Source organism: Sprattus sprattus (assembly GCF_963457725.1).
Source record: "Sprattus sprattus genome assembly, chromosome: 18".
Lineage (NCBI taxonomy): Eukaryota > Metazoa > Chordata > Actinopteri > Clupeiformes > Clupeidae > Sprattus > Sprattus sprattus.
In genome coordinates this window covers 26,972,174-26,984,646 of record NC_137916.1, presented here as the reverse complement: position 1 = coordinate 26,984,646, position 12,473 = coordinate 26,972,174, and the positions used below count along the sequence as shown (strand labels likewise).

Below are 12,473 nucleotides of genomic sequence, written 5' to 3'. Positions count from 1 at the left end.
TGGGGGAAAAAAAACAAGAAAAATGACAGGGTAGCATTAAGAAACAGTTGAAGAAAAACAGACATGCTTCAAGCCATAAATCATTCCGTCTGTTTAAACATTAATGAAACTGTCAACACAACCCCTTCCCAGGACACAACATACGGGAGCGCTTGTGCACAGGGTCGACGACAAAACAGCACTGAACATGGGCTGGACCCAGACTGGAAGCGTATTAAGTTTCGTGTTTTGTCAGACCAAAACAATTACTGCAAGCCGGTCTCCCTCCTCATTTCTCAAACCGCGCCAGCTTCTCAAAAAGACACGACAGGAAGAGGAGAGACACTTCGGCTTCCAAACAAAAACAGCCCACCACAAAGCCTACTATTGTTAAGAGAGCGAGCGCCAGCACGAGCACGAGCGAGAGAGAAAGACAGAGAGAGAGAGAGAAGACAAGACAGACATAGAGAGAGAGAAAGAGAAGACAGAGAAGACAGAGAAAGAGAGAGAGAAAGAGAAGACAGAGAAGGAGAGAGAGACAGAGAGAGAGAGAGAAGACAGAGAGAGAGAAAAGACAGAGGGAGAGAGAGAGAGAGAAGACAGAGAGAAAGAGAAGACAGAGAGACAGAGAGAGAGAGACAGAAGACCGAGAGAGAGAGAGAGAGAGAGAGAGAGAGAGAGAGAGAGAGAGAGAGAGAGAGAGAGAGAAGACAGAGAGGACATCAAAGTATTTTTAGGGATTGCGCTCCCCTGCTGACACTCTGTGATGCGTCCATGAAGCTCTATATTGTCGAGACCTCGGGGCAGTGATCACGGTGCTTGGCACTCGGCACAAAAGCATTTTGTTCAGCTAGTTTCCTGGCTGACACGTACTTATTAGCCGCGCTCTGAAGGCGCCGCCCATTATACCCCAAACTGTGCCGGGCTAATGAGCGGTTCCAGGTCTCTCTTGACAGAAAATGAAGTCTGCGCTCCGCTCCGCACAGCCCCGCTCTGTATGTGGGCCTTAAAAAAGACAGAACATGAGCAAAGGCTGTAATCTACTTCAGGCTTAAACTGCATCTTTAACGCCGAAGGAGGAGACAGACGGGTGATTTTGCCCTCTCTCTTTTTCCTCTCTTTCTTCATAGGCATCATTTTGGCCATCTGGCAAAAAAAACCTAAAAAGCCTGACACCGCTGCCAAGCAATGGCAATCAACAAGTAATGAGTAATGTGGACAGGAAGCGAAGTGGCGTAACGAGCTGGGAGAACACGCACAGCATCAGATTATCGGATGACTACCGGTCTACCGAAATAATGCATGTAGTGAGGCGTGAACAGCATGGGGAACCGCACTGGGGCTGGAGGGGGGGGGAGTGGGGGTGCAGGAAGCGAGTGTGCTAGAGACAGTGTCGAGAGAGAGAGAGAGAGAGAGAGAGAGAGAGAGAGAGAGAGAGAGAGAGAAAAGGATGGGTGGAAGTAAGATGAAACAGTAAGAAGGGGGGAGAAATGTACAAGAACAAAAACTAAAAACATCAGATGTGTAGAGAGGCAAGAGAGAGGAAATGGAGAGAGACTGAGGAGGCATAACAGACAGACACAGCTGGGCTGGTGTGTGAATGAGAGAGAGAGAGAGAGAGAGAGAGAGTTAGTTAGTGAGTGATTGAAGCGAGTAGTGGACATTTGGAGCTAGGCCCGTGAAATGTGTTTGATCCCTCCAGTTCAAACGTGTTTCCAGCCAACGTGACACGGACATCCCCCCCCGACCGCCCAGCCAAATGGGGCCGGAGCCACAAGGTGAAAGAAAATAAGGCAAAGAGCTCCAGCTTCCCCTTCAGCTTCATTAAGCTGTGTGTAAAGAGCCCGGAGCCTGGTCAGGAGGGAGTCCCCACATGCTTACTTTATGAGGTAAGCTGCCGGTGGAATCTGTCCACCCAGCTCTCTTTTATTAGGAGGCCTGAACGCACTGCAGGAGGAGCAGGGGGGGGAGGAGGAGGAGGAGGAGGAGGGGGGGGGGGGAGCAGGAGGAGCAGGGGGGAAGGAGCAGTGGGGAGAGCAGAAGGAGCAGGAGAAGCAAGGAAGGGGAGCAGGAGGGGGGGCAGGAGGACCAGGAGGAGCGAGGAGGGGGAACAGGAGATGGCTGGAAATGAAAGAAATGTTCCAAGGAGAAAGCAAAAAGATATTATTCCTGTTCGAGATCATTTGTGTCGGCCGTCCAGCCAGCTCGTCCTGAGATGTACATGAAATATGTGCAAATGTCCAGGGCTGGGCGACGTGCCCAAAAATATGATCAAGATCTCAAATACTTGGCTTGGAGTTCGACTACTGGGAAACACAGGCTCTCACGGCCTTCCAAAGTGTGAACTGTGCTTACATTTTTATCAAGGACTTTTCATTATGGTATTATCAGATATCATTATCGCCATTATTCCACTGACCCATCCAAGAGCTGAAAGAAAATCTTGATCAAAATCCCCTTTCACACACTGAAGCAGCCAGACTGCTTTTGAAAGAGTGCAGTACGCTCTGATGACACATGAACAGATGGAGTCAAAAGGTGAAAGGGAAGTTCAGCCATTCAGGGGGTTGTCCTGAACAGAGGATGTCAAGAGGCCTGCCAATCAAAAATTCTCATGCTGCTTTTTGGCTTCTGTGGTGCCGTAGTTTCCTCCTCTGTGAGGGGTATGAATGCCTGCCACGGGCGGTTTTGTGCACGACAAACCTCAATACTGAACTCAAATCGAAATTTTCCACCAAAATGCACATAGCTAAACTGCTTACAAAGTCGACTGTCACACACTCCTTTCACACTCAAATTCACACACACACCCCACATCTCCGCCTTCAGTCTTAGAAAGGAAAGCCCAAATTCCCCACATCTCCCGCTCCGGTCACGGAAATACAGAAAGCCCAAGCGCTCACCTCTGCAGCACCTCCTCCTGGAGCAGCGACTTGTCCAGCAGGGTGAGGCTGGGAAGCTCCACGAAATGGACGCCGCCTCCCTCCGTCCCCATGCACAGCAGGTCACAGGACGGCGTGAGCAGGAGCACGGTCACGCGACTGGCACTGGAGGGAGGAGAGAAGGAAACAGGCTTTAAGGTGAGTAGCAGAGCAATGCAAGACACTAGATCAGCAGAAGTCCAGTTCATGCCGTTGGCACAGCTCATAGGAAGAGCACAGACAAATACAGAAGGCACACAGTTTATTTGATGCACCAATTGTTTCCTTTCGTCTTCACTGCTTTGTATGCTGCTTGATAGGAGTCGAGTTGCACTTGATGAATCTATAGCAAAAGCCTCCTAAGGGTTCGAATACACATTCGCGTTTTTTTTTAACTGGACGCTAGAAAATGCATTGATTCCTATGGTATGGCACGCTTTCACACAAAGCGCGCCGTACCATAGGATTCAATGCATTTTCTGGCGTCCAGTTTTTAAAAAAACGCGTATGTGTATTCGAACCCTTAGTGAACGAGGGATAAAGTTGCTCTGAACCACTACAGACAAATAAAGCAAGATTCCTCTGAAAAGAAGAAAAACATATCCCCAAATGAGACAGAGCCGCCATCATCAGGTTAAAGGGATAGGGATGTCGGTCGGACCTGGCGCTCTCGATCCCTGGTCTGCCCGGGAGGGTGAACTCGCGGACCTCTTCCAGGTGAGAGTAGCCATCCTTCTGGAAGAGCTCCCACAGGTGCAGGGTGTTATCATCCAGCAGCGACAGGATCCGGCCCTGGAAACCAGTTACCATTCATATTGAGCATGCATCAGGTAGATCACATACACCAGACCCGTCCATTATACCAAGTACGAAAGAAAACAGTACAGGAATCTCTCAACGTCCTTGGAGCATAACGCAAACATAAAGGAATAAGTATGTTACTGACAGTCAAAACCATAATAAAAACAAGAGGTACTCAACACCTGCATTTCACTCATGACGATTTGCCCCAAAAAACACAATCATGTTATGATGGTGTTGAGAGGGGAGGTTTGGTGAGCACAGCCTTACTTGTCCGTAGAGGAAGTGGATCTGCGTGACCGTGGCGCAGTCTTTGTGGAGGCCGGTGAATTCCACTCCAGGGGCTCCATAGCTTGGGGGTGCAAGTCAAGGAACTTAATTCAGACATTACACACTAACATGTCGCTGGCGGTCTGGAAGAGACATCATTTGAACCCAATGCTGCAGGTAGAACACTCAAAACTCAGGGGACATAACCAGAAGGGTGGAGTGGCGATAGAGGGGGCTCACAAGGACAACCACACAGACACAACAGTAACCACAGACACAAAAACACAACAGTAACCACAGACACAAAAACACAACAGTAACCACAGACACAAAAACACAACAGTAACCACAGACACAAAAACACAACAGTAACCACAGACACAAAAACACAACAGTAACCACAGACACAAAAACACAACAGTAACCACAGACACAAAAACACAACAGTAACCACAGACACAAAAACACAACAGTAACCACAGACACAAAAACACAACAGTAACCACAGACACAAAAACACAACAGTAGCCACAGACACAAAAGCACACAGACACCAAAGTAACACACACACACTGAATTCTCCCCCATACGCAATTCAGATTAAGAACCGCTACAAGGGTGATCATGTCTAGCTACAGATAATGAATGACATCACATTCTGATTGTGCAGTAAGCGGTCAAACAAAGCTGCACACATGGAAAACTCAAGAGACACACGAGCCGGATTACCGAGCCGGTCTTTCTGCCGAGGGCCAAGCTATTGTGTTTGACATGAAGGCAAGAAAAGTGCAGGCAGTAATTACAGCATCCCAGCTAATCAAGTGGCTGACACAAAACTGTCAATACTTTTTATCTTCAGATTTTGTCAAAAGTTGAAAGGGACTAACATTGCACTTATGGGAACGGCTCCCAACTGCACTCCAGCTAAACTGTAATGAGTAATCCTCCCATTCACTGAAATGACTCTCATTCAGGCTGCGTTATATTCCCCTAGCAGCAAAAAAATGTGTTATAACCACACCGTAAAGAGTGCAGAGAGCACATTTGCATTTGGGGTGAAGTGGCTACTGCCCTGCCTGCCAGCTAGAGAGACCAGGCTGCCACTGTAAACACTGTATCGCAGACCGAGTCAAGAGGCCTTGGAAGACTCGCTACTAGGGGGTTTCAATGTTCGATGTAACCTTTTGGTAATTACGCAAAAAAAATCAGATATAAGCCAGAGCCATAATGCACATTAACACATATAATATTAATGATTTTACCAATATGTCTACTGTATATGGGTAAATAGTGATGCGCTTGTGCGTGAAAACCACAAGTTTTCAAAAGCTAGCACCATATGCTGAGCATATGTTGAGCTACAAGCCCATAAGCTACTTTTCAAATCCATCATGACGCTTAATATTTTACGTAATCACATATCCGCTCCATGTCCCCTGTGATGGCCTTGTACAGGTTCACCTTAACTCTGCCTATGAACCCAATGCCTCCTGCTGTTGCACACATATAAATCAAATCGCAACTGTTACCTTAAAATACACACCTCACCCTTTCAGAAATGACCTGTCAAAAGCCCACGTGACCCTGGTAACATGGCCCATGTGATTTTGAACCGGGCCTCTTCCTGCTCCGGCTCCTGCTCCTGCCCAGGTGCCCACTAATAATAATGGGAGCACATTAGGCTCAGAATGCAGGGGGAAGGGTTCTGGCTGTGGGGAACTATGGAACTGTTCCAGGCAGGCAGGCAGGCAGGCAGGGTCTGAGGGAAGCACGGGGCTGTCAGGACAGAGACAGAGGGACAAAGCAGGCCCTGTGTGTGACCGAGAACAACAAGCACCATGTCAACCGTACTAAGGAGCACTCCTAGCACAGAGGGCCTCTTGGCCTCTGTGTGTGTGTGTGTGTGTGTGTGTGTGTGTGTGTGTGTGTGTGCTAGAGGCAGAGATAGAAGGAGAGAGAAATAAAGAGAGAGAGAGAGTGATGACGCAAAAGAGAAACCGGTAAAATAAAAAATAAATATTAAACAAGAGCAATCCAAGATTTCTGACCTCCAGCAAGGGTCCGCTAATTGCAGTACTGCGTTTCAACAACGTTGTGTTCACAAAGTGACGTTGTATACACCCAAAACTCAGTGTAAGTCTTGTATCAAGCACTTGCTCGATCCCAATGCACAGTTTTCGATTACAGTGACAACGTATCACATACGTTAAGTTAGTCACGCAAAGCAATGTTAGGATCAATATCGTATTGGGATATTGAGAGAAAGATCGTGTATTAGTCTAAACATCATTCCTTTCAATATCGTATTGGGACATTGAGAGAAAGATTGTGTATTAGTCTAAACATCATTCCTTGTTTTGACAAATAACCTCATTGGGATTTTCCACGAACCAAAATCCTCACCCATACTACAATGTGAATCATTCGCCCCGATAGACAGATCTTGCTTTACTATCAACGTCAACCCTTGCTGGAGGTCAGAAATCTCGGATTGCTCCAGATCCGGATCATCCTGAAATCTGACATTTTAATGGGGATGTCCCAGGAACAAGATCCACCTCTTGTGAAAATTTCAGAAAGATCCGCCCAGTAGTTTCTGAGAAATGTTGTCCACAGACAGACAAACGGACAAATAAATAAATTAACGGAGCCGATCGCATAACCTCCTTGCTGGAGGTAAAAATGCATGGGTGTATATACATATGCAAATGAAAGGGAGTGAGTTTGTGAGGTTGTGTGTGAGTGAGTGTGTGTGTATGTCTGAGATTGTGTGCACGCATACACACACACACACACACACACGTGTGTTTGTGTGCGTAAACATGATCCAGAGCTTAACACTCAACAATCCAGCTACTCAGCCATCTTGGTATAATTGGGCTTCGGTAAGCCTAAGCCTCTCGGAGTTTGAACGCTACTCGTGCATCTTTAATAACGTTCAAAACCATCCTGCACTCCCTTTTCCAGAACTTGAACAGACAATTCTGATAAAACTAAAAACAAACCTCCTCGGGTGGAATAAAAGGCCACAGTATGATGCCACTCACTTGAGATAATACCCCATACAACGCTGCTGTGTGTCCAGGATCAGAACTCCTGTGGACGACATTCAACTCCAGCCTTGCCGCTTGTTCACTCACTGCTCCCTGATCAGTGGTCTGGGACTTAGTGCATCGAATGGAGAAATAAGGATGATCATAATGTTTGTCTTTTCAGCAAACAAGGGACCGGTCAGTCATAATTACAGACCGAAGGGGCTTGAAATCAACAAGATGGCCATCAGCGAAATGCCCCGAGCTCCTCAAGACAAGCGTACAAATGAATGATGGACTCCGGCACTATATTTAGCCCCGTACACTAAACAAAGCCAAAGGGACGGCTTTAAAAATAAATTGGGAAGCCCATTCTCATCTGGTGTCCTTCCACTGTTTGTTTGTCATGGACAGGCTCCAGGATGGATCTGCAGTGGCAGTGTGCGTCCCGAACACCCCAAGAGGGGGGGGGGGGTTAAAAGGACAGACAACTTCCCTTTGCCCTCCTTTATTTAGGATTACATCAGTCACTGGAACAACAAGACAACACAAATGAATAGATGGGGAAGGGGCGGTTGTGTCAGAGAGACCGAGGGGAGTAGTGAGGGACAGGAAGAGGGTTGTGTCAGAGAGACCGAGGAGAGGAAGAGGGGGAGAGACAGACAGACAGACAGAGAGACAGAGAGAGAGAGAGAGATAGAAATAAAAACTCCTCAAAAGGAGTGTGCCAGGGCAAAAGAGAGATGGCTGGAGCAGAAAGTGAGAGTGATGTGCACAAGAGCCCTGCCATGTGAGCTGGGAGAGGGAAGCAGGGAGAGGGGAGCAGGAACGAGGAGCTGTGCAGAGGGGAGCAGTGGAGAGGGGAGCAGGGAGAGAGGAGAGAGAGGAGCTGGGAGCGAGGAGCAGGGAGCTGTGGAGAGGGGAGCAGGGAGAGGGGAGCAGTGAGAGGGGAGCAGTGAGAGGGGAGCAGGGAGAGTGGAGAGGGGAGTGAGGAGCAGGAACGAGGAGCTATGGAGAGGGGAGCAGGGAGCTGTGGAGAGGGGAGCAGGGAGAGGGGAGCAGGGAGCTGTGGAGAGGGGAGCTGTGGAGAGGGGAGCAGGGAGTGAGGAGCTATGGAGAGAGGAGAGGGGAGCAGGGAGAGGGGAGCAGGGAGAGAGGAGAGGGGAGAGGGGAGCTGTGGAGAGGGGAGCAGGGAGAGAGGAGAGAGAGGAGCTGGGAGCGAGGAGCAGGGAGCTGTGGAGAGGGGAGCAGGGAGCTGTGGAGAGGGGAGAGGGGAGCAGGGAGCTGTGGAGAGGGGAGAGGGGAGTGAGGAGCAGGAACGAGGAGCTATGGAGAGGGGAGCAGGGAGCTGTGGAGAGGGGAGCAGGGAGCTGTGGAGAGGGGAGAGAGGAGCTGTGGAGAGGGGAGAGGGGAGCAGGGAGTGAGGAGAGGGGAGAGGGGAGAGGGGAGCAGGGAGCTGTGGAGAGGGGAGCAGGGAGTGAGGAGCTATTGAGAGGGGAGCCGGTGGAGAGGGGAGAGGGGAGCTATGGAGCGGTGGGACGTCTGAGGCGAGGGGGAGAAGCAGAGCAACCAGGGCCCTGGAATGTGCTGGGTGTGAGGATCAAGCAGGAGGAGCAAAGAGAAACAGCTGGATGACGCTCACAGAGAGAGGGAGAGGGAGAGCATATGCGTGTTTGTATGTGTGTGTGTGTGTGTATGAGAGAGTGACAGAGAAAGTGAGAGCATATGCGTGTGTGTGTGTGTGTGTGTGTGTGTGTGTGTATGAGAGAGAGAGAAAGAGAGCATATGCGTGTGTCCGTGTGTGTTTGTCTGTGTATGTGCGCGTGTATGAGAGAGAGGGAGAGAGAGATAGAGAGCATATGTGTGTGTGTGTGTGTGTGTGTGTGTGTATGTATGAGAGAGAGAGTGAGTGTCTGAGAGAATAGGGTGGAGGGGGTGGGGGGCTGATTTGGCTCCACCTCATTAATCACCAACAGAGCCCTACTATTGCTTGTTCTGGAGGCATGCACTACTTCCCCTGTTCCAACGTCCAACATTTCCCCCCTCACAATGGGATACAGAACGACTGGCCGGGGTTCAACTCCATGTCGTTTCAATATCCTTCTTTCCTCACGGAGAGGGTCTGCATTGCACGCCTCGATCAGGGCGGAAAACCAAACATACAAGACCAGACCAGACCGGAGCGACAAAACTTTTTTTTTTGGTGTGCGGTAAGGCATGCCTCTTCGCATGAGGGAAAAGAAAACACTTAAAAAAAAAAAAAAAAAAAAAAAAAAGAGGTTGAAATTGACTGCGTCTTAAGAGGCCGCTACGCTACAATTCTTCCATGACCCCAGTGACGAGGGAAATAGCACAGACACAGCCAGCGGGGCGTGTGTGTGTGTGTGTGTGTGTGTGTGTGTGTGTGTGTCAGACAGTTATGACACTTTATCATCATCTCTCGAGTTCCTCCCTACTGTGTGACCAACTCCCCACGCTCAGTTTCCGTTCACGAGGGGGTTACTATAGAGAAACCACCGCAAGTGATCCCAAACCACTGCAACTGGCCCAAGAAGGGAGGCTTAAAAAAAATTTAAAAAAATAAACACTGTGTGGAGAGTATGCAGAGCTCTTCGACAACATGCACTCAAGAAGGATCCCACCCAAGCCAAGAGTGTGAAACGGAGCCACAGCGGAACCAGAGTAAACCTGACCCCAGGTCAGTTGACAATGGGGGTTGCTTGTCTAGGGTATACACATTTCATGGGAGCGGGCAGTGGTGTAGTCCAGGGTATACGCAGGTATACGGAGTATACCCACTTATTTTTCTGTCAGCACTGAGTATACCCACTTCTCAAAACAGGGTGTTTATCCTGTGCTGTATGGGCTGCTTGAAAAAAATTAAGAGTATACCCACTTCTCCAGGGACCACTACACCACTGGGAGCGGGGGACTGGGGAAAAGCAGAACCACAAAAAAGAAAGTGAGTTTAACTAGAATAACCGAACTAAACACAGAAGCTGGCATGAGGAGAGTCATCACCACCCCCAAGTCAGACCGACCACATTCATCAGCGGGTCGAGTCGACTTCACGGGAAACTTAACCAAGCCAAGCGGAAACTTGGGAAGAGCCAATAAAAGCACTGCCTTGATTGTTCGCTCATGATCGCGGTTTTACGAGTTAGCATCGAGGAAAAATGTGAAACTTCTCAAACACTCTTCTCATGATCATATCCACCTTTGAAAACATCAGGCTTGCAACCACACACACACACACACACACACAATAGGGACATTCCATGTCAAGGAGGGGTTCCCACCTTAAACTAATTCATTTGATATGTATTTCCCTGTTAAAAGGCTTACATATACAGTATACCATTGGGATTATATTACTGAAAATACAGCCACTTGCACAGAAGTAGAGTCAAAATGTTAAGTTTACATTAATGTTGAGGGGTTTCAGGAAGCTACTTATGACTGATTATTACCTACTTAGAAATCAATTTGCCCACGTAGACAGACATGCACTTTGGGTACAAGCTGATAAAAAAAAAAAAAAAAAACACATTCTGGAATTTAAATAAACATGGCAAAAATATCCCGCCTATTAAAAGGCTGGATTCCACATAAATAAAACCCAATAGTCATCCTTCACTTTTCAACCTCTTATTTCGATTTCATTGTAACTGAATACACAAAATAAAGTTATGCTTAAGAACATATTAATGAACAATTCCTTACAATAATAAAATACAATTCAATGGAAATCATGAATATATCATGCATGCTGAATTTGGCACATGTAAACAAATGTATTTTCTCTCAGTGTTGACCATGCTGTAATGTGGAATAAAGCGCATCTTTCATTGTTGCTTAATTTTCCATCAAGGCTAAGGCTAGGAAATGTGAACTGGCTGCCATTACATATAAACGATAAGGACAGAAGTACAATGCAACACAATATGAACTAACTCACACACACAACGCACACACATACATTTAGTACATAATACAAATAAAAAACTAGCTGAATTGACCTTTCAGAGGCCCTTCATAAGCTGTTTCTTCATTAGGCCCCCACACCCCTTCTTTCTTTGGGCCCCCACTTACTGTTACCACACACACACACACACACACACACACACACACACACACACACACACACACACACACACACACACACACAAATGAGAGAGTAACCCATGGGCTGGAGGAGAAGCTGGCTCCTCTCCCCTCGTTCTCCCCGACAATGGCTGGCGATTACCCACTCGGGCGCTCCCACCAAGTTAGGAATAGATAATGCAATTTCACGGTCTGAACGGGGACAAACAGCAGACACTGTGTTCAGGCTCACGTATGGCCAGAACATGACCAAAAAAAAAAGGAAAAAGAAAAGGAGAAAGAAAAGAAAAGAAGAAAAAAAGTGTTGCCTTGTAAAACACATTTAAGACTTTAAAAGGCTATTTACACTGATTTTTGATTACAAAATCCCATCTCACAACCTCTCATAACCACAAACACATGAGCTGCAAGCATTCTTGGTAATATTCTGTCACAGGTTCCACGATGATGGGGGGGAAAAAATGATGTTTACAGCTGAAGGAAAATGTAATCTACAACTGTTGTGCTCGAGCAACAGGTTGCTTTAGTGCCATTGGGCTGTTGTGCTTCGGAGGACGGGGCCATGCAAACTCATCACTTCTCCCCGAAAGTGCGCTGGCCATTCTAAGTTCACGTCACAGTGGATTAGGTCAACCGACCCAGCCGTATGGAAGGAGATTTCCGTTCTTATGCTCGTCTCATTAAGCCCGAAGCCAACGGCCGGGAGAAAGGCATTTTTTCAACGAAGAATGCCTCTCGCTCAGGGCAGCCAACTTTCCTCCTTATTGTAACCCTCCACAATGACAACTTATAATTAAACAGCGCACTCTCTTTCTTTTTTTTTAGGGGCAGCGAGAAAAAAAAAAAAAAGAAAAACAGGTTGGCAGCGATGCAGCACGCCAGTGAATTCAATAAGGATTCACCTCATTCTCCCCGTTCTGTTCTGTTCTGTTCTGTTCTGTTCTGTTCTGTTCTGTTCTGTTCTGCTGGGTCTTGGGTTCCTGAAAGACCCTATAGGTCTTTTGAAAGACCCAGAGCACCCGAGCAAGGGCGACGGAGCACAGATTGGAACTGTGGGGAAGGGGAACTGATTTTGGGCTTTCAGTCTGAGTGTGTCTGAGTGTGTGTGTGTGTGTGAGTGTGTGTGTGTGTGTGTGTGTGTGTGTGTCTGTCTGTCTCTACATATCACGCCTCAGAATACTAATGGGTTGTGACCGATGCGTCCCTACAGACTTGAGCCGGCGACAGAAGAGGGCAGATTGGAGGAGACACCGGGGTTTTTGAAAACAGGGGAGGGGCTTCCATCAATGGCCATTTCACAAGCCCAGAGCAGTGAGGTCTGAGACATCACTGATAAGCACATCAGATGAAAGGGAAAGCTGCACAG

At 47.8% G+C, this 12,473-nt stretch overlaps 1 protein-coding gene across 1 annotated transcript in view; it reads right to left on the bottom strand.

The window, feature by feature from the left end:
* Positions 1–12,473, bottom strand: part of llgl1 (LLGL scribble cell polarity complex component 1) — a 43,795-nt gene that overhangs the window by 20,639 nt on the left and 10,683 nt on the right. Inside the window, exons 3-5 of the mRNA XM_080856712.1 lie at positions 3,972–4,053; positions 3,562–3,692; positions 2,883–3,026 (exon numbers count right to left, since the gene is read on the bottom strand). Of these exons, the coding sequence (XP_080712838.1) occupies positions 2,883–3,026; positions 3,562–3,692; positions 3,972–4,053 (357 nt within the window). The remainder of the gene's footprint in view (positions 1–2,882; positions 3,027–3,561; positions 3,693–3,971; positions 4,054–12,473) is intronic.